Raw genomic sequence first — 26,822 nt, 5'->3', positions numbered from 1 at the left:
TTCAAACCGCTCGCGGGTACAACGGACTCCAGGGGGTATACAAACCCACCCGGAGGCACTTTATGACGGCGCTTATCGGCGGCACTTTTCGGAGGCACCGAGTGGAGAGGTGCTGTCGCCTTTGTGCGAGTAATGTAACGCTGTTGTTACCCTTGTACATACTGTATATAAATGTTGCTTCAACTTTTCGTAGGCTAGAGAACTTCATCGCTCTGCTTTGCGCCGCGTCGATAGCGGACAGAACAAGGCAACGTCGCTACAACGGTGACTGTGCTCGGATGGCCAGTCGCGACAGTGGTGGCTGTGGTGAGAGGGCCAAGTCCCAACAGCAGCGACAACGTCGGGGTGGCTGATTTCTAACATCGGGCACAGCGCTGGGAAGGCCACTCCCAACAAGTCCAAATTAAGTCTACCACAAGCAAAGCTTGTTGTGATTTTAAAAAATGGGTTTTATAGTACTTTCTCGGCAAATTTCAGCTGTTTTCCAGCAAATATGAGTTTATTGGCGGTTTCATGTAAAATTCCCAATTATTTGTCAATATACGCACACATAGCAGAGAAGACAAACACAGCAAGCAACACTGGGCTCGCTTGTTGAGCGCTTGTGTTTGTCGTCTTTCTGTCGTCCTTGTTGAAGCGCGCTCCAAGTTTTACCAAATATGCGTACCTAGCACATTTTGGTGTACCCCGGACGGTTCTTCTTGGGTCCTCTTGTACATCTTTTCTCCGCTGTGATGTCCGCCACTTGCGCGGACACCAATTAAGCATTCGTTTAAAACTGGGCGCGACGTCGTGTTGTGAATGCACGTGCGTTTGTTTTGGTGCGCCCTCGCTTATACAAGAAACGCCATCTGGTTGCTAAGGGTACAAATGGTGATGCCGTGACGTTTACCTAGCTGTGTTCCTATTGTCCGCTGGTCCGGCCCTTCTATGCCGCAGGAGCGGCGTTCGCGGGGTCTGCCCGGCAGTTCCAAACATTTGGCACTTTGTCGCAGCCACGAAAAAAGGCCGTTTTGCCGCACGAGCGGTGCCGCATCTGCGAATTCGCTGGGAAAATCACACCATGTAGAAAGGGCTTTACGCGTGCGTTTTTTTCGCTCTCCGAAACCTGTCCGGCGGCAGCGTGTTCCTGACGGCTGCCAGACCGGTTTCCAAAAAAAAAAGAAAAAAAAAAACGCATGCGGATACGCATCGTTCTCCGCGCATGTATCTACCGCTTGAGACGACAAGTGGTGATACCCACCTTTGTGAAGAGCGCCGACTGCACCAGCGCTTTCACCTGTCCGCTGAAGCGCAGGGCCACGTACTCCAGAAAGCCTGAAAAGCCGACTTCAGCGACGCAGGCCACTAGGAACAGCAGCGTTACTGCCCTTGCCTCTTCACCGCCAATGCCGTCGATTAGGGCTCTAAAATAGGGGCGATGCGTGAGGAACCACGGTGATGCAATTATTTTTCGCTTTCAATGATGAGGTCGAACTGTGATTCCGGACTTCAGCTTCGGTGGTCATCCACCTTCACAGAGGGGAATGGCTCAAGAATTTTTTAGTTTTCGATTGTTGCATTTTTGTTTCCCAAATAATCAGCATTTACAGTACACTGATTAAAAGATTTAATTATGATAAGTAGGAATTACTGGAAAAATAAAAGGCACTACAATTTTGGCGGCTGGGTCATTCAGCAAAAAAATATTGTATGCATTAATATCCTCCACTACGCTGACTTCAGGGTGCAGCAAAATAGAACCCAACTATTTCACTGGCGATTACATATCTCCCTTCACCTCTATCGCTTTTCTTAAGTTCCAACTGCGTACCCATCGTTCCGCACTCATTCCCTTTCTCTCTATCTCTCGTTTCTTGCTGTCTGGCAATTAGCAGTTTGGTGAAAGTTTGGTACCACGTGAATTTGCTAAACAGTTTTCTTTCCCATAAAAAAAAATCATTTGCCTGTGCATACGCATAATGGGAAGTACATAAAACACACCTACGCCAAAAGGGGTCGCGACAGAAGAGCGAGCACTGGTGGTTAAACACTTAGCTCGCAGGTTGCTGCAGCGTCGAGTGCAACTGTGAATGCAAATAGAGTGCAACGCTGAGTGCAATAGAAGTGTGACTCACTCTAGCAGGGGAACGCGAACCATGAGAGTGGCGAAGTAAGCCAACCCCGTTATCAGTACCCAGAGGGCCTCGGTCCACAGAACACGAAGGATTGCGGACGCAAGGTGGAGTCGGGGTCTCCGGCAGGCGCTGTAAGATAAAATGGAGCAAGATATGTGGCACGTCAGCAAGGCATTATACACACACACTACTTGGAATGTGACCAGGACGTTGTGCGTTCATTTTCCCGCTGGTGATTTGGAATTTGTGATGTATAATCGAATTGAAAGGAATAGCTGAGGTAGGAGGCCACACTCTGTAAAACCTTGTTATCACGAAGTCGTCGTCGGGACGGCGAAAAAAATTGTTATAATTGGTGTTTCGATATAAGTTGTTGCGACTCAGACACGCATTGACTTTACTCGGACAACGGATAATTTTAAGCGAGGTGGTTTTGTTGTGTCAAGGGTGCACCGCACACACGCACGCATGCACACCATTTGATTGAAACTTGATTGTAAAAAGCAATGCCATCTGGCTTGCGGACATTGCTAGCTTTTAACTAGTCTTACTAGATAAGGTTACAGAGTGTCGGCACTCTTTTCTCCTATTGTTCCGTGCCGCCGCCGTGATCATTGGTCAGTTCGCATCACGTGACATTTGTTTACACTGCGACGGTTCATGGACATCGCCATTTCGTTTGTGTTTTCTGTCGGTAAACTGGGGGTAGTCTCAGCTCGGCCTTCCTGCTCTGCGGCTGCGCGTGATTGGCGTCGTTCCGGATGCGAATCAAAGATAACGCGCTTCGCAGAATTTCAACTGAAGAAGTGTTTCCGAAGACGCCGTGTTGCTGCGTCTCAGGCAGTGTTGTTTACAAATGACCTCGATCCAGGTTGAGGCATAGAGTTTCATACTAATATATACTAGAGGGAAATCTGGCGCCACTGTCTAGGGGAACCGCGCTTCAGCGAGCCTGCCGTCATGTACCGGGCAGGCACGTTCCACTTGTCCTTGGCATGGCTCACGAACAGGCTGAAAAGTTGGCTTTGGCTGCAAAAATGCAGCACTATTACTGCAGAACATTAATCAAATTTGTTCTAATATCATAAAATTAAAGCTTCAGAAAGATTTATTTGTCAGGGATTATTTAGAAGCTTCGTGGAAGATGAACAAAAAAAGAATGTTACCCCTTTTGGCTTCAAGACGAAAAAGAAGCCGTGTGGCTAACCAAGCCAAGTAGGCGAGGAACGTCGCTAGCTGCAATGGCGCCGCCCACGGCGGCCCGCGAATGCAGCGCCAGATTTCCCTCTAGTATATATTAATATGAAACTCCATGGGTTGAGGTGAGGCTGCAGAAGCGACAATCTGGCAACACTGATAAACAGCGAAATGGCCGCCGTTGCTCACTTGCCTGCCTCAGTGACGGTACTCTGTATTTAATCTAGTTACACTACTTTAAACCACAGCGGCGCATTACAAAGCTGCCGTGTCTCACCATTCGACACGCAGAGCCGAACGCATATATTTTGCCAGCAGTTTGCTTTTGAGCCTCCTTACGAGCGGGAGGACGTCGTCCTCGGCCTCCTTCGATAGCAGCCCGGTGTTTATGATATGCCTTTGAAGGAGCAAACAAAACAGCGGTAAGTTTTACGGCAGATTCGAACACCGACAGTTACAAACTGGTAACGAAGCACTTCCCTTCAGGCGCTAAATGTAAAAAAAAAAACCCATCTTTACTGACGAGTTTACGATTAGGGTGAATCTACAAGCGGATATTCCCACCGTACCTTTCTGTCTTTATTCGTATTTTTTACCTTCAAATATATGTACAGCCGGTAAAATGCTACTTTATAACACAGCTTTCGTACTTTGTCTTATCCAGCGTAGCCCTAGCGGGATTTGAAGAAAACTACTGCGGCATTCTGAAGTCTACGCTCACCACTTATGTTTCCAATATGTTTGTACAGCGTATGTTTCGGCAGTTGTCAGATGTAACTAGTTGAAGTTGAAATCGCTGTTTTACCTACTGTACCTCCAACAAGTGTTTTACCGACTGTACATTATAAGTAAAATATGAAAGTGGTAATCGCACCTCTGTAACACAATAATCCCCACTAACCTGAAGGCGGCCACTCCCAAGAGTTTGCCAAATGGTGAAAGGGTTTCTTCGTCTCCAGGAGTATCCTTTAGAAAATGGAAAACAAGAATACGTGTAAGTAATTCCCATGCAAGAGCGAAATTTCTCGTCGCTGTCTTCAGCGGCTCAACCAGCTGATGCTGGCGGCGGCTGTGCCCTTTTGTGCCGCGCGTTAATTGAATTGAATCGAACAATATTTAATGAGATTGGGGAGGACACATGGCAGAAGTTGGGCAAAGGAAGAAGGGAAGAGGACAAGGAGGTGGCGGTCAGTCAGTCACGATTAGGGCTCGTCGGAGATAATGCGTGTCATATTTGGAGGGAGAGTCTTGTAGACACCACCTCACACTACCCTTGCGAGGCGGCTGTTAATTAAAAGAACATTCATCGCGCGTAGCAAATTAGTGTCTTCGTAAGAAGGGACGTCAAAAGGCGACTTACAGGGCCAGCGCGGAGCAAATAATCACAAGAACGTGCGAAAGCTGCGCAGTGCCTGGTTAGGTTATAAAGGAGCTCCGGCCGCGCGGTCTCCGGCCGCGGTCTCTGCGGCCTACAAAATTTTGACCAAGACTATGCATGTGCACTTTGCTTACCCCTTTTCTCGCATTCGTCTTTCTAGGCTTCTCCTCGAAGCACATTTTACTTTGTGTCGACGAACAATTGTGGTGCCATCTAATGTATCACCCGCAAGGCAGCGCCCAATCGAGCCACGTGGCACTTTATGGCAAATAGGAATTCACGCGCCGTTTGACTACCGCATGTTCGTAGTAACAAAGGGGTTTTCACACAATAAAAGAAAGTAAGGCTCTGCGCTAAAGAAAATACAACTGTAGCCGTTTTTCTCCATCTGCCGTCCAATGTTTGCCGGTTTATATTTGAGAAGCAGTGCCAAAATGGAGCACCAGAAAGTTTTACTCACCGTTTCGGTGCCCACTGGGCTGCTTCGAAAGAGGGCGCATACTAAACTTCCCAGCGAGACAAATGTCACCAATAATCTTTGTGCGCGCTGTTCTTCGTGCTGAAGAAGACTGCTTTCCTGAGGAGCAACAGAAAAGCTACGTCAGGCACCCTTGAGGTAGAGGTCATACCAGGTACTATATGGGCTATGAAGGTAAAATGCAAGTTAGGTTCATTGAAAAGCTGCTTTGTCTCCGCAACAATGATGCTAATTTTATCGTCATATTTACATAACTAAGCTAGACATTAAGGAAATGAGATGAGGCAGTGGCGACTTCGCAGCCACCTTCTAGAGAGGTCTCAATGAGGTCACAGAATTTTGTTGATGCGACTGGAGTGCGCCGACCAAAGCCACAGCCAAGAAACCTTTGCGATTGTACAGTGGAACCCCGTGCATACATTTTTCTCCGGACCGGGAAAACAAAACGTAACAACCAGGAAAACGCAGCAGAGAGGAAATCTTCGAAACTGAACGAAAGCAGTGTAGCTTTGACTTGCGACCATGTATTCCTGCAACTTTGGCTTTCGAACCTTAAAAAAACTCAAGAATGTTGGATTAACGCTTTTGAGATTGGTGGAAAATCCACGCGTGGCAACGCAAGGTCCCTGAGTGATGTCGACTCTCCGATGTCGACTCTCTTCCGCGCTAGCTGCTTGTCTACTGCGCCTAGTCAGTCTAGTAAGTCAAGCTTTTCCTGAAGGCATAGAGTTTCATATTGTAAGAAACTCTATGCCTGAAGGGAAAGCGCCTCTCGTTTTCGCGGTGCCATGAAGGCACGATAAAGTTCGCGGTTGCAAGTTCAACGGTGTTCTAAAACTTGAAGCGCACGACGACGACGAGAGCGCGTGCTATACTTGCGGTGGTGCTTTATGGCAAACACGCACATCTGGCATACCGAAATGAAACTTCCGTTGTAAGCGCAGTGATGATGGCGATAGCCTATGGCGATAGCATAGAGTAACATAGGGCCATCTAATGCTGACGGATCGCACTCGCGTGCGGCTTCTTGCAGTCAAATCCGTAGCCAAGCCTGGCCAAGGATCGTCAAACGTCCGAATGGCGGTCCGCGCATGTTGCCCGGGCGGCTTCGGAGTGTCAGACTGCGACGAATGATCCGGGAGCGTACTCTGAGCCCTTACGTAATATTGAGGATTTTAATACGTGGGACTCTATGTGAGTTGCGCCGGGACTACACAAACGCAACGTATCAGCCGGGAAAACGCAGCACTGAGGAACGTAAGAGAGGGGTTCTACTGTAATTAAGCCTCGTCCAATTTGATTGCGTCACTTGAAGGCTGACGTGCAGTGAATATATCTGCACTGATAACTATGTTTTAAGTCATGGCCTCTATTGCGTCTCTGTACCTTCTATAGTGTTGTTGGTGACATCGTGCAGCGCGAAATTTGAAGTCGCGGTAAGCACAGATATAAAACCAATGCGATATTCGCGACGGGTGCATAAGAAATATCACGCAAAACAAGCGACATCTCACCAGGTTGAAGAGAGAGTCTTGCTTTATCGTTATCAGATCGCAGACGGTGGCGACGAAGTAACAGCCATGCAGAGCGACGAGCAGGTTTGAGACGCTTAAGCCTTTCCAGCGTTGCAAGGTCGCACTCAGTATAAGCCAAGCCTTGTGAGAAAATGAAATAGGTCAACAATTGTCTTATGTAGAGGGAGGGGAGAATGGTCGAAGTCATTAACTGGAAAATGGTTAACCCCTTAAGGAGAATTTTTATCGATAACTACCGGCCATGCAGCCTAGCAACACTACAAGAAAACACACTTTTGATGAGAAAACGGTCTGTAATTGGGTGTTTTGTTGTATTCTCGTGGTGTGTACGGGTGTTATACTGTACACTTTTTAAAAGGGTGCTTTCTTTTGTTCTTGCTAGGGTGTAAGTGTCTATACAGGTTGTAAATCATTTTACAGTGTGCCATCGCATAAAGAGTACTGATAAATATTTGTCTGTCGCAAGCCACGCCCACTGTAGCATAACTTACACCCTTAAGAGGATTCTTCACTATCTATAACTAACATCCTTACATCCTAAGAAAAAAGCAAGAAAATACCCCTTTAAAGGGTGTTAAACTAACGAACTAACGAATTCGCACTCTAGCAAAAACACAAGAAAACGCCCTTTTAAAGGGTGTTTTGTCGTTGGTAACACCATTTAATAGGGTGTTTTCTTGTGTTTTGTGTAAGCGTGTTAGTTATAGAGAGGGAAAATTCTCTTCAAAGGTGCAAATCATTTTGCAGTGCACAGAGATATGGTGCCGCCATGATGTCTGTTCTCACATAACGATAAGCCATTTTTCGTGAATAAAAACCAAAATGCGCAAAAATTTTCTAAGGTCATCCCATCTCCAACTTTTTTGTATTTCGGAAATGAAGTCTTGTGAAGACTTCTCTTTCTAGTCTCTTGTTGCCGTTTATATTTTTTTTCGGAATTTGTGTTCCAGCAGACCCTTACCGACACTTAGGAGAGTATGAAAAGGGCTCTGTTCGGCTGTGTTTGGGGGGGGGGGGGTGCTGCTTTTTCGGGTGGTGTTATGGTGTTATTCGAGCATGCAGCTTAACCACACAGAACTCTATTAAGCATTCTACCTCACGCCTCTTTCTACGAAGAGTCTGTGGGGTATTTTCAGTGAACACGCAGCTCCAGGAAGTGCAGTGGCATTAAAACATTTACTGCCCTTCCACTCTGTAAAGAAGGATGACCTGCGTAGCTATACGCCCTACACGGAGTGCACGGAACGAAACACGTTGGTTTGTAATTTACGACTGAGCATACTTCCTAGCCAATTACCCGAATGAAATTTGCAATGAGCCGACCTTTATCCTAGCGGACAAACGTCGAGCTGTCTCTTTCCCTCCCCGCGGCGTAGGCATCTTACTTTATGTGTAACACAACCCAATCCACTTTACTACTGACGACACCGGACCAGTCGCAATATGGGCTGTCTGGCTATCATGTTTAAACCTCACACCAACAGAACGAACATGTCGTCAGTAAGGGTATGAAACCTATATCTGCGAATTCCCTCCCCCTTCCACCCCACCGCCCTCCTCTCCCAACCCGTACACGCATAAACCGGCAACCGGTCATGAGCGGATACTTAGGGCAGTGTCGAACACGTCTCTTTGAAAACCCTTTAAGCTAAACAAGTGACATTGGCCCACGTCGGCGTTCCAAGCGGGCCAGTTGCTGTTCATCCGGGAGGGATTCGCAGCTACACGACCAGCTGGAACTTGAGGCGGCAACGGCGGCTGCAGCGGCTTTCCGTTGTTTTCGCGCCCATTCACGCTTCTTTTCGAGCTGACGCTTATTCAGTTTCCGCCCTTTTTCCCCCAAGCGAACGACATACGTCCGTTCCATAGCGAAGGCCTCGACATTTATTCTAGCGGACACACACGAGGGTGTCCACTTCGCTGCCCAGTCGTAGGCATCTTATTGTCTGTGAAACACATCAACCCAGACCAAAACCGCTCGATTGCGGAGGACAGCTGACAGGGCGCATTGATCCATGAGACTCCCGTGTTTAAATCTCCCACCACCAGAACGGGTATTATGTCATATGTAGCGGCATTAAGCCCTCCTGTGCGTGCATGCCCCCTCCTTCCACCCCCAACCCGGGCATGCATAAACAGGTAACCGTGGATGGGCGCATAATAGGCGTGAAATACACCGGCGAAGGGAGAGAATTGATTGATTGATTGATTGATTGAACAACTTTTTATTTGCCCAGATTTGTCGCTTAGCCGTCGGTCAGGAGTCCTTGGTCCCTGGCGGCGGTCGTGGCCATCTGGACGAGCCGGGTCTGGATACCCGGGTCGGAGCTGAGTAGCGCGGTCTCCCACTGCTCCTTCGAACTTATGCTGAGTGCAGGCTGCCTGCCTTACTTACTGCTTTGCGGGTCATTTCTCCCGAGAGGGCAAGACCATACCATGTGATGTAGGTCAGCCCTGTCACCGCACGCCTTGCATTTATCTGAATAGAGCCCTGGATAACATCGGCTGTAAGCCACTGGATTGGGGAAACAATCTGTCTGCAGCCGTCGCCACGCTACTGACTGCCATTTGCTCAGTGTCTTGTCTGGGGCTGGGTATTTGGCCCTTTCCAGTCTATAATGGTGAACTATGTCTCTGTAGGACACCAGCCTGATATGCGGCCAGACTAAGACCTCTTTTTATTATTCCGCCAGAAGAACTATGACCAGCTGGTCAACGAGGGCGGCCGAAGTGACATTGTCGCTCGGGATGGCTTTCAAGCTAAGGAAGAATTATGTGCTCACGCCGGTGTTCCCACGGTGCAAGTTGCTTTCAACCGGCAGGGACCCCGGAGCTAGTGGGCGAGGGGGAATTTGAGGCGGCAACAGCCGCGGCTACGTTCTCGGCGGTGGCGGTGGCGGCGGCTTCGGGCGTTTTTGCACCCATTCGCGCTGCTGGTGATTCTCCGCAATGAACTGATAACGGCGCTACGGCCGCCGTCTGATGACTGCGCAACTTGTGAAAGAGGCATCGGTGGTGGCGAGGGGAATAACCGTTGTGATAACCGTCGGCGGGGGCCAGGAGGAGCCCCGGAGCGGCGCCGAGTAAATTGGCTTCACCGGAATGGAAACTGGGAGAGGGGGGATGAGGCATACTGCTTCGCAGTAAAAAATAACGTAGATGTAACTCACGATTGCAATAATGGCGGCAGCATCTTCAGGCACCCGGGTGTTTTCGAAAACCGCTTGTGTGGAACTTATACCGGAAACCAGCACGGCTGTAAGCATGTTGCACAGCTGAAAACAACGTGATAGAGTATCGCAGATACGTTTTATGAACAGATGAGAAACCCCTTGACACCTTCCCGGTTACTTTTTTCCCTTACACATAATGGAAGCTCGGTGTCAGTGTAACTTCTCTGGTTCATTACAAGTTGGTATAATACCAAAATTTGAATGCGGCGCTGTTTAAAGGGGCCATGTAGTCAAAATACAACTGTGTTTAGTTCGAAGGAACTAGCCTTGGGTAACCCACTCAATGCCATTCCAGCCACAAAAGACGTTTTGTAACAACAACAACAACAACAACAAAAAACCTCGAAGGAATTGTAAAAAACTGTCAATTATTGCTTTACAGCGACGTATTATGGGCAGGCTCAGTCATGTTACTTGGCGGTAGCTTAGGTTGTCGGCCACTAATCGCACAAACAAGATTTAGTGACGTCACAGAGACGTCATTGAAAACTGGTTCGAGAGTCGCCGCTGTTCTCTTCCATATCTCAATTAGTTTTTATGGCGTGCCATGAAATTGGCACCATTGTATCGGAAGCAGACAAGACTTCTAATGAACCAAACTTGAATTTTGCCTTCACAGCCTGTTTAGCACTAGGACTTTATAGAGCGAGGGGAGTTTAGCTGTGGTATTAGGGGAGCTCTCTAGCTATGGGATATCATAGGATTAGGTGGTGCTAGTAGAACGGGTGAGGGCTTTGAGCTGCCGTATAGCGGGAATATTCTGCTCTTCATAGGACACGAAGAAAGGATGACTTCAGAGTGGTGTTTTTGATTCACAAAAAGAAACCAGGAATGTGGCCTCAGCGAAAGGGTGCAACCGTTGTGATCAGGCTAAGCAGGAGGTGCAAGTTAAAGTGAGTACAAGCCTACACTGCAACCTCTGATGAAGCTGTTGACAGTTTCTACAAAGAGGTCGGGTCGGCAATGAATGATATAAAATCAGTGTACTCGATAGTGATGGGATACGTTAACGCAAGAACAGGCGAGAGACATGAAGGGGAACGAGCAGTGGGAGACTTTGGATTAGGTTCTCGGAGTAGCCGGGGCAACGCACTGGTTGGATTTGTTGAGAGAAATAACCTCAGGGAAATGAACGCATTCTTCCGCTAACGACGAAGCAGGAACTAAGTATGAAAAAGCTCTAACAGTATAACTAAAAGCGAAATCAGCTTTATTTTAAATACCGATCCGAGTATATTGTTCGGGATATCTACGGGCTCGGCAAGTTCAAGAGTAGTGATCATACAACGGTAGGAGCATAAAAAGTTGACATCCAGGAAGGGAAACTAGTGAACAGAATAAAAGCAGAACTGAAATCAGCGAGACACAGGGCGCGGGGCCTCCGAATAACGCTTCAGAATAAATTTGATGTCTTCTCCGGAGAGGGTCATAGTAACGAAGACATATCGAATGGTAATCTAAATAGCAAATGCACAGAATCAGCTTTAGTGGCACGAGCAGGAGAACCTAAAAAAGTCGCTGATAAACTGATAGAAAAGGAACTGCTAAAAAACAAAATCAAACAAAGGCTATCGAGGGTTTTTTGTGGGGGGGGGGGGGTTGAATCGCATAACTTAAAAACAGACAGACAGACAGACAGACAGACACTATCACCTTCCAAATATCGCTGAACTGGTGCTAGCTGAATTCGACAAAGCCGAGTTCAGTGAGTCCGCGGGGGTCGAAGAACCCGGAAAGGTATTCTCGCCGTGAGTTTAGGGCCTTGCTCTAATAAATACGAGGCCGCGGCCTCTGTCGCAGCAGCTGGAGCCTGCATTTCCCGCAAGTTGAGCAATAACGCGCATCCCAGAAAAAAAGTTCAGCTGTGGCCTCGATGATTCTAGGCAGCTTCTGAATACGGTGTATTTCGTAACAATTAATCACCCGCAGAATAACACCGAACTGTATCTCCTTATAAAAAAGACTCGATAGGGCGCTTGAAAATCTGTTCGTCTTACCCGAAGTTTCTCATAACGTACCGCGAGGGTGGGTATAAAACCGCTGTTTCCAACTTTATTGTATTGAAGAGCTTTGCAATGAATATGAACAGAAAAGAATGTGCGGGCACCTAAGCTATTACTTATGATTTGAGAGGGCGTGTTCATCACTTATCTCTAAAGCGCGATCCCGAAGAAATGTGCTGCTTAGTTGACAGTTTTCTGCTGCTAAGATTAGTGTTTGTGGCTTTTCCTTCTCTTCGATGCTGTCGCTAAGAGTCTTGTCCAATTGCCGTTAGGCCTACATTGAAACTTAACGTTACGTAACCTTCGCTTATCTCTAAAGTGGACCCCCGAAGAAATGTGCTGCTTAGTTGAGAGGTTTCTGCTGCTAAGATTAGTGTTTGTGGCTTTTCCTTCTCTTCGATGCTGTTGCTAAGAATCTTGTCCAATTGCCGTTAGGCCTACATTGAAACTTAACGTTACGTAATCTTACCTATTTTCTCCAGCTTTTTGCTTCGGATGTTTTCCTAAGAACATTGTGGAATCGCGCCAGTGTTGCGCGTAAAAGTTAGGCAACCCTAACGTTGAGCGCAGCGTCGTGCCTTGCAACGTGAAACTGATTGCGTGTCAGCTGCGGGTACCGACTGACGACGCCACTGCTCAGAGCCGGGCGTTAAGCCTAACGTGGCGCCTTCACATACCCAAGCCCCAGGCTGGCGCATACTCTCGCTCCAGCCTATGGAGACGTCAGGCCGGTGCATCCCGAATTCACAGTCACAATAAGCGTTGCTGCCAATCGGGACGTTAGGCCAGGGCACTCGCGCGTTCCCAGGCAATGGAAAATAGTGTGACAAAACGTTCTGGAATTTGCTTTCTGGTCAGGCGGATTCCGCCAAGTGAGCCAACAAAGCTTGAGAAACTCCCACGGATAAAAAAGGGTACATATTACTTGTGGTACCTTGACGAAACAGCACGCGTCAAAACAGCACCGACAATACAGCATGGCGTCAGAACTGTATACGTGACATAACAGCGAAGCGTCGAAACGAAACAGCACGCGACAAAGAGCATACGGGTGGGGTAAAAACCAAAGGAGCGCAAGGGTCCCATTTGCGATGAAAAAAATGTATGAGCGCACTGTGGCAGCCAGCGCCCCCTATAAGTTTTTAAATCAAATTCAACGGTTATTTGACGGGTGTTATAAAGCTCTATACATGAAATGAAGAAATAAGACTATCAAGGGCAATAAATATGGATTAATTTAACAAACAAAACTTCTGAAACCAACTGGTAAGCAGCGGCCGCCAGGGGCGCTGCTTACAACAGCAGTCCCTCAGCAGAAATTTCCATTGAAAAAGGGAGCCCCTAATCGGGCCCGAACGTTCTCTCTGTTCTCTCTCCGAACACTTCTCTGTTCTAGTATACACTGTCGCGGCCGCTGGATGAGAGCGCCTTTCATCCAGCGGCCGTGACACTGTAGCATAGCCACAAACCAGCACAGCGACAAAACAGCACTCCACAGGTAAGGGTAATCGTATCAATGAATTGCATCATGGCGGCCGTCTTGTATGGGAGAAGTCAGTCTTGATTTTTACCGAACCGACGAAACTGCTTCCGCTCAGTGACTAGCCACGATCACTGTCCGAAATTAAAACAGTGACTCTGGCTTGTAAGTGAGTGGAATCGAATTGGCCGGTTGGGTGAAGATCAAGACAGCATGCTCTCATGCAGGATGGCTGTCCTCGCCGGCGTCGTTAGAGATGCACGTGCAAGGGAGCGATCTCTCATAATTTTATCCAACCGGCAAAGCCGCTTCCGCTCACTAAAATTAACAGTGACTATCTTGCCAGCGAGCGGAAGTGTTCTGGGCGGGTTATAATCAAAACAGACTGCTCCGCCTTGTAAGTGAGCAATCTGACTTGAATGTTTGCATGTTTATTTCCACAAACAAGTTTATGGAGAAGACAATAAGAAAAACGTTGCAGTCACGTAACTTTTACCCAACTTTTTGATTGTTACTGAACCGGCAAAACCATTCCCGCTCACTCACTAACGATAGTCACTGTTAATTACTGATAGTACGCACGTTCAAAATGTAAATAATTGCCACTTAAGGCGTTCCATAAAAACGTGCTGTTTTTTCGCTGTGATGCTTTGTCGTGTGCTGTTTTGATGCCGCCTCATTAGAAGTAACATAAGCTTGTTTATGCCCCCGTCAAAAAACTGTTGGAACGAAATAAATCATAAAAAGATGATATTTTATGTTATCGGGTTATTAAGCTGATTATTTGTACACCAACGAGACCACTTGAGCAGGACTTGTTGCTATTTGGTAATAATGTTTTATACAACGAGGAAAGAACAAAAAAATAATGAACATATGGTCTTATTAGCAATTTCCTTTCCGGAGCCGCATGTTTACTACAACCGAAGGGTTCTCGCTGTCGTATGCCTGCACACCATTGTCCATGATATGAAATAAGAAATTGGTTAGTAAGCACGAGAACAAGTGAAATGATACTCCGGCAGTCATTCGGCAGCGCCAGCTGCCAAACAACATTGCCATGTAGTGTTGGTTCTTTGAAGAAGGAAGGAACAAGTTGCTTTTAAATTTAGAGATTTATTACTAGCCACCCTTGACTCTTAATCACTGTTCTTCTTTTTTCGTTGTTTGTTTCCTGCCACCCGTATATTTTGGACTGCGAATTGACTGTTAATAATTCGTTCTACATGCTCTGTATTCTTTTTGTTATTTGTTCCTACCTGTATGTATTGCTAATTCAAAAACTCTATACATGAACTGTATTTTCATTGACATTTGTACTTTGATTGTTCCCCCCCCCCCTTATGTAATGCCCCGAGAGAGGCCTTTAAGGGTAAAATAAATGATGATGATGATTCTTTTCGGAAGAATGATAAAAACGCTTTTCATCTCACTACATGACAGCTTTCCTTAAATACATAAGGGGAAAACTGCAGTTCTATACGCGCGGGCGTGCTTGAGTGCGTGTGTGCGCGCGCGTGTGTGTGCATGTGTGCGTGTGTATGTGTGCATGTGCATGTGTGTGTGCGTGTGTGTGTGCATGTGTGTGTACGTGTGTGCATGTGCATGTGTGCGTGTGTGTGCGTGTGCGCATGTGTGCATGTGCATGTGCATGTGTGCATGTACATGTGCATGTGTGTGCATATGTGCATGTGCATGTGTGTGTGCATGTGTGTAGGTGTGTGCGTGTGTGCATGTGTGCATGTGTGTGTGTGTGCATGTGTGTGTGCGTGTGTGTGTATGCATGTGTGCATGTGTGTGTGCATGTGCATGTGCATGTGTGTGTGCATGTGGGCATGTGCATGGGCATATGCATGTGTGCGTGTGTGTGCATGTACGTGTGCATGTGTGTGCTTGTGGGCATACATGTGTACATGTGCATGTGCATCTGTGTGTGCATGTGTGCATGTGCATGTGTGCGCGTGTGCACTGTGCATGTGCATCTGTGTGTGCATGTGCATGTGTGCGTGTGTGCGCGTGTGCACTGTGCATGTGTGTGTGCGTGTGCATGTGTGTGCGTGCGCGCACGCGCGTGTGTGTGTGTGTGTGTGTGTGTGGGCATGAGGGTTAGTGCGTGCGCACGATCACATTTCCCGACAACATGATTTGCTGGGCTGTCTGTTGAAACGAGTTGGCGCGAAATTTATCTGTCCACTGCCGCTACCACGCGTGCACATTTATCCATGAATTTAACTCGTTTGCTTGGCTGGCGCGTTAAGGAGGAGCAGGTTGGCTGTATAGAAACGAACATTGCTTTAAAGACATTGTGCTCTAATAAATCCTTCGGGATGCAATGACACCGTAAAACAAGGACACGATATTCATGATTCTGTGTGTAGAGCATGTCCTGGATGAAATCACAACATGCATGAAGTCAGGTAAATCTTCCTAGTGGCACGTTTTCAGTTGTGGATTTTTCGTCTCGTGTGAGTGTTCAATTTTGTAAGTCACAACGGCGCGTTCCGTAATAAGGATATCAGAACCCTGCACCCCTGGCTAGTGACATACAGCCAAACACTTGTACTAGTATAAGGTCCTTCCTTACCAGATAAGCAATGTCGCAGAGTGTGACGCAAACGGGCCTTCTTGGAGACAGGTTCGGCCTTTGTAGGAGTTCTACGGCTGACAACAGCGAGCACCCAATAAATGTCCATTTGAGCAATCTAGATGCCCTGTCTATCAGGTCCGAAGACTGGAAAAGAAAGATTCAAACAGCGATGCTCGTTCACTAGCGCTTTTCAAGGTGATACAGCACTAGCCATAAAAATGACGCCAGGCTGAAAGGCTCTTCGCAGTCTACAGACAACGTCGAGGGAACAGAAGTGGCGTAATAGTGGTGCGGATACATGAAAAATTGGCGGTGTATACGTGCGATGTAAGACATAGATTTATTCGCTAGGGGTTTATTATTGAATGCGAAAATAGCATAATCCTTAGCTTGTTCCCGGCTTGGTTCATAGTAGTTTGTGGCTGAAAAACAAATTGGTCCGTTTTTTTTTGTTGTGTTTAAATTTCTCGAATATACAGGAGTGACCCATGTAATGTGTTCGTTCGTGCTCATGTGTTGTAAGGGGCACAGATACCAGAAGTGAGGAGGGTACCCCTGCCCTCCCCCGCCTCAGATGTCGCTTGCCCTGCTGGCATTAATGTTTTCACATGTTCACTGGTATACGCTGCATGTAGCTTGCTTGTAACCACCAAGGGCCGTTTCTTTCTTGTGAACGGTTTTATTTATTTATTTATTCATTTATTATTTATTTATTTATTGATTTGCTTTTCCAAATGATAAACGGCTACGCATGTGTTCCAGAGTGGAGCCAAGAACCACGGCCGTTTATATGGGCTTGTGTATGTAACGAAGTGAAATAAAGTTTCTTAGCACACCTTAAGTCACGGATATTTCGGCTTCCCTTATCCCTTGAATAAAAATTCCTCGGTGCACTTAACTCTGCTTACCTGCTTTGATGGCGAAAGCCTGGCGGTACTTAACTTCTGCAACATCGCATATGCGTCTATTTTCCTCTTTCATTTCTTTGCCTCCAGCGCGAATTTACTTCGACCGGTTTCTTTTGTGCTGTGCGCGTCTTTGTTCGCTTTCGTTTCGTAGACTTACGGCGCGAAATAAGTGCGAAGGCAGACTGGCATGCGCCGCAGCTTCCTTAGAATCAGGGTTCTGTGCGGCTAGTTTGCACTGTTCTACTCACTTGACATCACGTCCAGGTTTAACGCACGCACTATTCGACAGCTTTTGCGTTTCTAATACATAGTCTTGCGAATTTCATGAAGCTTTCGCGTTAGCCCCCCAAAGCTTCCGATCCCTAGTTTATCCTCGAAGTGGTAATCCATGACTTCCTGTAGCGCATAAAAAAAAAAAACGGACAAGGACAGAGGGAGGAAACGGTCACAAGCGCTACACGAAGTCACGGATTACCGCCACCAACTAGCCCAAACCCAAACCCTCCGAGTGGGTACGTGCCACGAAGAATAGAACAACAACAACGACATCAACGTTTGTCCCACCGCTGGAAATGTACATAGAGTACATCAAAAGTAGTGTTATTATCACGGCAACCGCGAGAATCAACGTCAGAAATTTCTCACGGCAGTCGCCTCTCATTGGATATGCACGCTACCCGGATATTCTATGGTATATATATTCCATAAAAAGCCGTGTCTGTAGCTGTCCCTATAGCGCTAGGGTATAGTACTTGCTTTTAAACCAGAAGGCTCAGGTTCAAGTCAGACATTGTAAAGTTTTTTTTCCTTTTTAGCTTTCGGAATTTTCGGGTCATCGGGATTTTGTTAATGAATTTTTTGCTCTGATGCTTACTATATCAAGAGATCGACGCAGAGGACTTCCAGAATGGGTTGGATCAGGTTTAATTAGGTTGTGTTTTATGTGGTTGGGCTGGGTTAGATTAGGTTTGTTGCAGTTGGGCTGGATTTGAGTAGGTTATGATGCGTTCGGTTAGGTTACGTTAGGTTCGGTGAGGTTATGCCATGTGAGGTTACGTAGGGACGTAATATTAGTCAGCGAATTTTAGGCCAGCCATCTTTTATGGAAGCTGCTGTGAGAATTTCCCTGAGGTAATTCTCATTGCTTCCGTGAGATTAGTCGCAGCCTACATTAAATGCAACTGTACATGCCAGGTTTTAGACATGCAACGTTGGGTTAGGCAAAGCCAGTGTTATTATCGTATGTAGCATGGTTTAGGTCATGTCTCAAACCGGCAATAAAAGAAAGGTAGTGCCTATTATCACAGCAACCGTGAGAATCATCGTCAGAAGTTTCTCACGACAGTCGCCTCTGATTGGCTAAGCACGCCACCCGGAGATACCCAGAAACAAATATTCCCCAAAAACTCGTTCCCACAGCTACTCCTGTGGCGCTGTAGTATGGGAGGTGATTTCAAACGAAAAGGCCCAGGTTCGAGTCCGGCATGGGAGAAGGGTTTTTGTTGTTTTCGGAATTTTCGAAGTTTTCGTTTATCCTGATTTTGTTATTGCTTTTATTCAATCTGGTTATAACTATATCAATCTATGCACAGGACATCTAGAATGGATTGGATTTGGTTGTGTTCTGTGTCGTTCGTCTAGGTTGGGTTAGGTTCGTCGCAGTTTGCCTGTATGTGGGTAAGTTATGATACGTTCGGCAGGGTTAGAAAAGGTTAGGTTACGTTAGGTTAGGTTCGGTGAGGTTACGTTCAGTTAGGTTACGTTGGTAGGTAAAATTATTTAGCAAGTTTTAGGCCAGCCTGCTTTTATGATAACTGCCGTCGGAAATTCTCATGGCTGCCGTGAGACTAGACGCAGCCTAAAAGAAATCAAGGTCCCTTTCTTTAAAAAAATAAGTTTGAACGCGAAGCTCTTTTTCATGGAAACTGAATCAAAACCTGAGTTTAAGGCTATACAACCGCACAGTGAACGCAAGAAAAGCTGAGGAATCCGATGCGACCTTTTCGTTATATTACGGGATGTGATTCGAGTCACTCAGCATTTCTGGGTTCGTTCCGTGGTTGGCTTCGAACATTGACTTTGGTTCAGTTTGAATGAGAGGAAGCTTTGCGTTCAACCTTCTTCCTTTATTAAAGAGGCTTTGATTTTTTTCTTGAGGTTCTACGGGAAACCTGAGTGGACAGGAATCATGTCCTCCAAACGTTTTAAATTTTAATCATCATCAACAAGTTGAATTTTGTGCAGTGCGTTTTCGGCGCTCACGAAAGAATCAGTGAGACATCAAAAGCTTGGCTTTAAAAAGTGAAGATAGCTCAGATAATAAAGAATAAAAAAAGATAGCTGAGGGGAAGCGCATTGGGCTGCAAGACCCGGGTTCGAAATTCCATCGGATGATACATGTGTTTTTTACTTTCTCTTTACTGCGACGGTCGCTTTTCTTCACCGGACAACAACAACAACAACAACAAAAACAGCGTTTTTTTTGCAGAATTTGGAACACGAAGCTTTTGTCTTACAACAGCGCTAAAATTTTAAAAACTAAACTGGGTACACCCGATGCGGGGATGAAGCTTTCTTCGACATTCTATTAATTACGTTATCCTCCTGTTTTGTTTATATTTGTTTTTTCTTGCTCATTTATAACCAGTTCTACAGCGCGAGCAAACAACTGCTGCGTTAAACATTGGGTAATCGAAAGGTCATTTAAAACGGCATTAGACTTTTAAACCAAATCATGCATCATAAAAACAAAATCAGACATCGTGTACTGTTTTTGAAAAAAAAAGAAATGTATTTAAAAAATAAAGAACATTTATGCATTCTTTATGGTTTCTTCTTGAATTGCCATTTCGGACAGTTAAGCGCGAGATATCCATTTGCATTCTTGCTATTCCAATACTACTGTGGGGTCAACACATGCAACAAGAAGTCCTGGATGTCCTCTTGTGCATCAAATGCTCGCCACGTTGTTCGCACCGACACTTACCCCCAAAACGTCGTCCATTAGTGGACCTCCTCACATAAGTTTTCAGTGACGTTGAGGCACACGAGAGCAGCTCCCGCAGAAAGACACAATAACAATCCGGTTTCTCACACGCGTGCACAGACGATAAAAAAAGCGGAGTGAATACAAACGCAAAACCAAAAGAGAAAAGCAGGCCGAATGACGAGGCACGTGTTGACCCCTTTCCACTTTGTCGTCGACGAGAAAATGAGTCCGAAGTAAGGGTGGCTGGCGAAGGGGCAAACTGATTTCCATCTCTGAAATACAAAACTACCGTATTAGATCGAATACAGCCCGCAGCTAATTTTTTCATTATACAATATAATGTATGCCTCGGTGCCAGGAGAAATGTGTGCGTACTTCTGACCAGTGTGGACTGATGGGCGAGTTGGTATTTCTTGGTACTTCTTGGTACTTGGTATTGGTTGGTACTTCTGACCGTCAGTCTAGACCGAGAAATAGGGCTAACTTTGCCAAGCGGGTGGGCGCGTCGATTACGAAGGCAACACGCATGCCGGCGGCTCTGCCGAAGGAGCAGAAATTTGTGCGTACTTCTGTGCGCGTTTACAGCAAAGAATCGAATGTCTCCAACCTGGACCATGAACACTAAGCTTGATGCTTGGACCATTCCATACACCATCCTCCCAGCGCAAAGCCCTGTCTGCATTATTTGAGTACCTCGAGGACATCGGCGTCGCTACAACATTGTAGCCATCTCCCTGGCGTGTACAGTCAAGTTTTTAGTCAGCGCCCTTAAACAGGACTCTATTCATTTTTCATTTTTATTATTTTCTTTTTAATTTTTGTTCTTTTCTTCTTGTATCCTACTCTTCTCTTTCGATCTACTTCCTTTGTTTCCTTCTCCCCCCTTCCCTGCAGAGTAGCATGTCGGCGAATTCACGCTGGCAAACCTCTCTGCTTTCTCTTTAATAAAGAGTCTCTCTCTCCCTCTCTCTCACTCTCTACTTCTGTGCGTACGTTCAGGGACATCCTCATCGCCACCATTATGTCCTACTAAATGATTATGTACGTCCTACTATTATTATGTCCAATTATGTCCTCCAGAGTTGCGGAAATAGATGAGTTCGATCATCGCCTCTTTACTGTCTTCCCACAGGCCAGTGCGCCTCTTGAGGAGCAGGGAGTGCCACCCCTCGTCGGCTAGTGTCACGAATGCGCCGACAGCGAGTAAAATGACACATCGCTAGCACCAATTATAACAGAGGCGGGTGCCGGTCTTGGTGCCGTAAGCAGTAGTCGAGTTGGGCTGTCGCTTCGCTGCTGAGCGGAAAGATAGATAGATAGATAGATAGATAGATAGATAGATAGATAGATAGATAGATAGATAGATAGATAGATAGATAGATAGATAGATAGAGAGAGAGAGAGAGAGAGAGAGAGAGAGAGAGAGAGAGAGAGAGAGAGAGAGAGAGAGAGAGAGAGAGAGAGAGAGAGAGAGAGAGAATTCACGCATCTCCGCGAAGTGAATCATGACGAGTGGGCGAAGCACTGGGGATCGTTCTTACCGTAAATCACCCGTGGTATTGCCCCCTCGCGCATGTCAATGAGTGAAAACGCCTGTGTACAGTATATACAATTCCAACCCAATCCAATCCGATACAATTCAACTTAATCTAATCCATTTCAATCCAATCCAATCCAAATCAAACCCAATCTAAATCAAATGCAATCCGACCCTATTCAATCCAATCCAATCCAATACAAATCCAATTCAATTCAATCCTGCAACCTTTTAGGTGGGCTGACATACACATTCGGTTTATAACACTTTAACATGGACGCCAAGGTACGGACAAAGCGAGGTCCTAAGGTGCTTTGCACCTAAAATAATTTTATTGGGAGAGCTGGTGATTCTAGGCGCCAGGGCAGCGAAGAGATACTTCAAAATATATTCTGGATTATAAATATCGCGATACATGTGTTGGGTGCCTAAAATACAGATACTAAAATAGATTTAGGTTTGACGTAACGGGACATTAAGAGATACTTTTGCAGGCACAGAAAGAGAGTATTACTGAATACAGATGAAAGATACAGATACAGATACTGAAACATTTTTTTTATTTCGGCGACCTCATGTTCTAAAATACATTTTTATGAAGCGTTATATATTTCAAGAAATGGAGGCACAAAACTGAATCATTAATACAATTGAATCTTGAAGAGAGGTACATAACTTCCCTCGCATTACGAAAATAAAACATCCGTTCTCTTAAAGCAAACGCAGCTTCTTTAACAAGCTGTCTTCCAGACAACGGCGATTTGGTCTAAACACGAGCCTTGCAAACAAGAAAAGTGTGTCTGCCGCTGCAGAAGAGCGCAAGTTTGTGTTATAACGAACAAACACCGCCTTCATGGCTGGAAAGTCCTGCAGCATGGCGAAATCCTTCCTCAGGTTGTCGAGGTATCCAAAGATGCTCGAAAATGCGTCTGTTCGGACCGTCCTGATGTCGGGAAGTGTTCATCTTCCACGTCCGAACCAGGAAGAGCCAGAACACACGCACGTGACTTGTGGTGGCAATTATCTACCCGGCTGCCTCATCGGCGCCGCGTCCGACATTCCATGCTAACAGCGCCGTCCACAGAAGGAAGCCAGGGGATGTGAAACTGAGGGAGGGTATAGAAAAGCAGGCTGTACTGCTTCAACCGAACAAAGAAAACGGGCGTCTTGTGCGCCACAAAAATAAACGTAAAGAGATACTAATACCTGCCAGAGTATCGCGATATATCCGATACACCGTAAATGTATTACACTACTGAGATACAAATACACTTTTGAAATGTACTTCGATACTGAAATACAGATATTCAAAAGTATCTCTGAAGTACTATCACGATATCCTGGCGTCGGCCAACCGCCCTTGGGCTCTACCAGCGTCCTCGGCCAGCTGGATGGCCCAGACGTGATCCACTGGGTTGCAGCTGAGCAACACGGTCTCTCCTTGCTCCGCCGGAGTGACTCTGCGCGCCGCTGTAGCCGCCTGCGGGCAAGCCCGTAGCATATGTGCTCGGTTTGCCCTTTCCTTGCATTTGTGGCATTTGTCCGATCATTGCCCTGGGAAGAAGCAGCTGTACGTAACCGGGTTGGGATACGAATTCGTCTGAAGTAGTCGCCATACGACATATTGCCTCTTATTGAGTGACGGGTGAGCGGGGGGGAAACCGGCCCGTTACCCGCCGCGGTGGCTCAGTGGCTAAGACGTTGCGCTGCTGAGCACGAGGTCGCGGGTTCGATTCCCGGCCGCGGCGGCCGCTTTTCTGATGGAGGCGAAAAGCAAAAACGCCCGTGTGTACGAGATTTCGGCGCACGTTAAAGATCCCTGGGTGGTCAAGATTAATCCGGAGCCCTCCACTACGGCGTGCCTCATCGCCTGCGTTGCGTCGGCGCGTTAAACCCGGCAATCAATCAACCGGCCCGTTCCAGCAGGTAGCGTTTTGTTATGTTCCTGTAGTACACGAGCCGATCCCTGCCCTACCATCGGATCGAATGGACGAATGGGGGGTTAGTGTCGATGTCTGCTCGGTCGGTGAATCCCCGAGCAGCATTGGAGTAGGAGGAGGAGTAACATTTATTTTTCTAAGGGAAAGGGGAGGGGAAGGAGAGTGGGTGGTGGCCTCAGTCCAGGCCGCCTTCAGGGCCCCCAGCAGCCCTCGTCCGGGAGACCAGGTACTCCTGATCCTCGAGCTGGAAGCTGGTCAGCCTGTGCTCCAACTGCTTCAATGTAGGTGATGGAATTGGGTTGGGATGTTTGACCCACTCCCATACGAGGTGATAGGTGGTGTTTGGTGTATTGCATGTTGTGCAGTCCCCCGGATCGGTGGGGAGACTTCGGTTCGGTGGCCCCTTGTCCACGCGGGCCGTCACCCTGGAGTTGAATGTCGCCCGGCTTTCGCTCCGCTGGTGTGGGCCGTCGAGGGCAAGTACCTCCTCCCCGGCACCCGTATATCAGCCACAGTCCAGTCCAGAGAACTTCCAAGTGGTTGGAACAGCCGTAGACTTCGCTCCTCGTCACAGCAAGCTCGCCTCTCGTCTCCAGGACGCAGCATGACGCCAGCCAGCAGTGCTCGAGGTGTGTAGTGTGCGACGAAATCTACCACAGTGGAACTACTCTACTCTCCTCTTTTCTCACCTTTGTAATCTTTGATTTTCTCTCCACCAACCCACTCTCCGCCACTATATTCCCACTCCCGGACTGAGTTGTATGCAGGAGAACTCCCAGATGCGTTCAAAATATCCCCAGTCCAGCTCTTTTCCCTCTTCCTTTAAAAACAAACCACCACAACCACCCAAGCGGTAGTCAGCCGGAGGGATGTCTTTCGCAATGGAAAGCCAAGAATTGTATGGCGCATGCGCAGATGCGGCGACCATTCGCCGGGCCTACTCAACGAGTAACAGCGCCCGTATTTTCGAAGGACTGTTTCGGTTTAGCGAGGGCATACGCAATGGGTTTAACGCGGGTTACGTTCGAGTGAATGCGGGAGACTTAACAAGGCCGCGCAGAAGGTGCGCTCGTTATTCAACTTTTATGGGCCATGTGAGAACATTGTGGTCGACAAGCTGCTGCGCCATTCTGCACTGGCGGAAACAATTTTTGCAGTCTCTTCATCCGGCTTCATGTCGGGTGAGCGGAAAAACATAAGCTGAATCTAGTGCAAACATGCTGGCCCGAATAAAGGCGAGGTAAAAAGCTTGTCTCCTTGACGTTGGCATTAGTTGGGTGGTATGTGGGTGAAGTTGAAGGTGTTAGGTGCCGTAATGAAGAAAAGAAAAGAAAAAGTGGGAAAATTTTTTATGGGTGCGTAGATCTGCTTACACGTTTTAAAGGCGAAAGTCTCGCTGTACTTATTAACAAATCATCCGCTGCTACACCGTATTGCATGTCTGTCTTCGCGTTCGTTCTTTTTTTTGCAATTTGCCGCGAATTACTTCGACCAGCTTCTTTTATTTTATTCACGTGGTGTTGTCACATTCAGGTGTCATACGGCACGTACTACCTTTGAAATAGAAAAACCTTTATTTCTCGTCTGAGCGAGAGGAGGCCGGGACTAAACGCCCTGACGACCTGACTGAGGTCCTCAGCCTCCCACATACTGGGTCAGCAACGTCGTATCTCAATACACTTGTGTGTCTACAATCGAACAGAGAAAATTGTTATCAAAAATAGGACAAAAAGAAAAAGAAATGGTTAAAGCAAGTCATCGCTCAGCACCCCATCACTCACTCTACACTCTAAGCTGGGTAACCCTTAATAGAGGTTGCCATTTTCGAATTTTTGTAACCTATAATTTATAAGGTACAAAAGTAACCTCTGTCTTAGTAACCTTTATATACGTATACACATAAGGGTTACTTAGTTATAGGCTACCTTGCAGCTTCCAGCATGTATACCTTTATATAAGTGACATCTACCGCCGTCCAAGGCCACACACCTGGAAGGTGTCATGTCGCGTGCCACGCGCGCTTTCGCCGGCGCTGCTGTGGCGAGTACCCGAAGGCGCTTTTCTGGCGCGGTGAAGAAACATTGCATTAGTGGAAGAGGATATGTGCGACAATGCTCTCCATTGTCCCGTGTAAACTCGGAAAGCCTCGGATGTCTTTTGTTCGACCCTTGAATGAACTGCCGGCCACAGGGCTGTGGCTAAAACAGTAGTTACTTTTATAATTCCTAGTATTACGGTGACAGAAAGATGAAAATGTTCTCTTAGTATATATGCATTGCATGACCTGTTCGATAATCGGTACCCATGTTTTCACTCAAAAATCTTCGCCAGTATTGACAACGCTTAACGCTTATGAACAGGCATGACTAAATTTATTGTTTGCAACAGCTTTGTGCCGTTTAAGAAACGAGCATCAAACATGCATGATAGTTCTTTTAGTAAACTGTGGGCATTAATTTAAGCTTTAGTTAAACAACATTAGGCTTTATTGAAACCAAGCTTTAGTGAAAACATGCACTTGATTGCTTACTTCCAAGGACTCCAAAGTTGTGATTGAGTCAAAAATTATTGTGTGACAACTTAGGTCATCATTATCAAAAAAGTATTGAAATACATGCACACATGTTCGCACATTTAGCAGGAGCACATTTTCAGAAGTTTGGCATCAGTAGTGTAGAACATTCAATTTTTTTATTGTGAAACACCTGTGGATTATTTCTTAAAAGGAAAGCTGCGAACCACCCCAATCTTATTATTGTCCCTTAATGAGTACTTGACTTTTCGTATATTGCTTTAGATTTCAAGGTAGAATTCCGTTTAGTCCTATATCCTTATTAAAGCTGTTCAATAAATGTTGCGTTAACAGCTTCGAAAACACGGCCAAATATGCAGATTCTTTGCCCTTATATTTGGTCTTATGTATGCAAAGTACTTCAAAATTTGGAATTGTTTGGATACTGCCATTGAATACTTTTAGACGAATTAGAATTCAAGCTTAACATATGACATGGTTCCCAGACGTGTACTGTCCCAGTCCAGCGTTATTGTCATGGTTCTGCACATAAAAAACGCAGAATATGGGAAGTAATAAAAACATTTATTACAAAATCACTGTTCATACAAAGAAGTCTTTGTGGCTATATTCGCTACATTCTCCGTGTCACCCAGAGCTTGTAACATTACACTGGGGATTCCTTTGTCTTTATGAATCCATCTTTACACTTTCCATTTACGTTCGCATTTGCAATTCCACCTGAGTTGTAGGTTCCCACGCCAAGTAATCTTTTTTTATGCAGCACTAACATTTTTTAGGCTGATTTCAATCCTTATTTTGGACAAACTTTCAATGACAGCTTTATTTCCTGCATGAAAAAAGGTACTTGGAAAAATTCAAAGAGATAAGCTTCGCAATGTACGTAGTACACAAACAGGCACAAAAT

General features: G+C 46.3%; 1 protein-coding gene across 1 annotated transcript in view; it reads right to left on the bottom strand.

Moving 5' to 3' along the window:
* The window catches only part of LOC144139727 (ATP-binding cassette sub-family C member 2-like), a 115,252-nt gene that overhangs the window by 75,080 nt on the left and 13,350 nt on the right, over window positions 1–26,822 (bottom strand). Inside the window, exon 2 of the mRNA XM_077672010.1 lies at window positions 1,244–1,406. Within this exon, the coding sequence (XP_077528136.1) occupies window positions 1,244–1,406 (163 nt within the window). The remainder of the gene's footprint in view (window positions 1–1,243; window positions 1,407–26,822) is intronic.

This window comes from Haemaphysalis longicornis, unplaced genomic scaffold (genome assembly GCF_048455015.1).
Source record: "Haemaphysalis longicornis isolate Haplotype H1 unplaced genomic scaffold, Haemaphysalis longicornis Haplotype H1 scaffold_5, whole genome shotgun sequence".
Taxonomy (NCBI): domain Eukaryota; kingdom Metazoa; phylum Arthropoda; class Arachnida; order Ixodida; family Ixodidae; genus Haemaphysalis; species Haemaphysalis longicornis.
The sequence above is the reverse complement of the archived record's forward strand: the minus strand, read 5'-3'. Positions and strand labels throughout refer to the sequence as shown.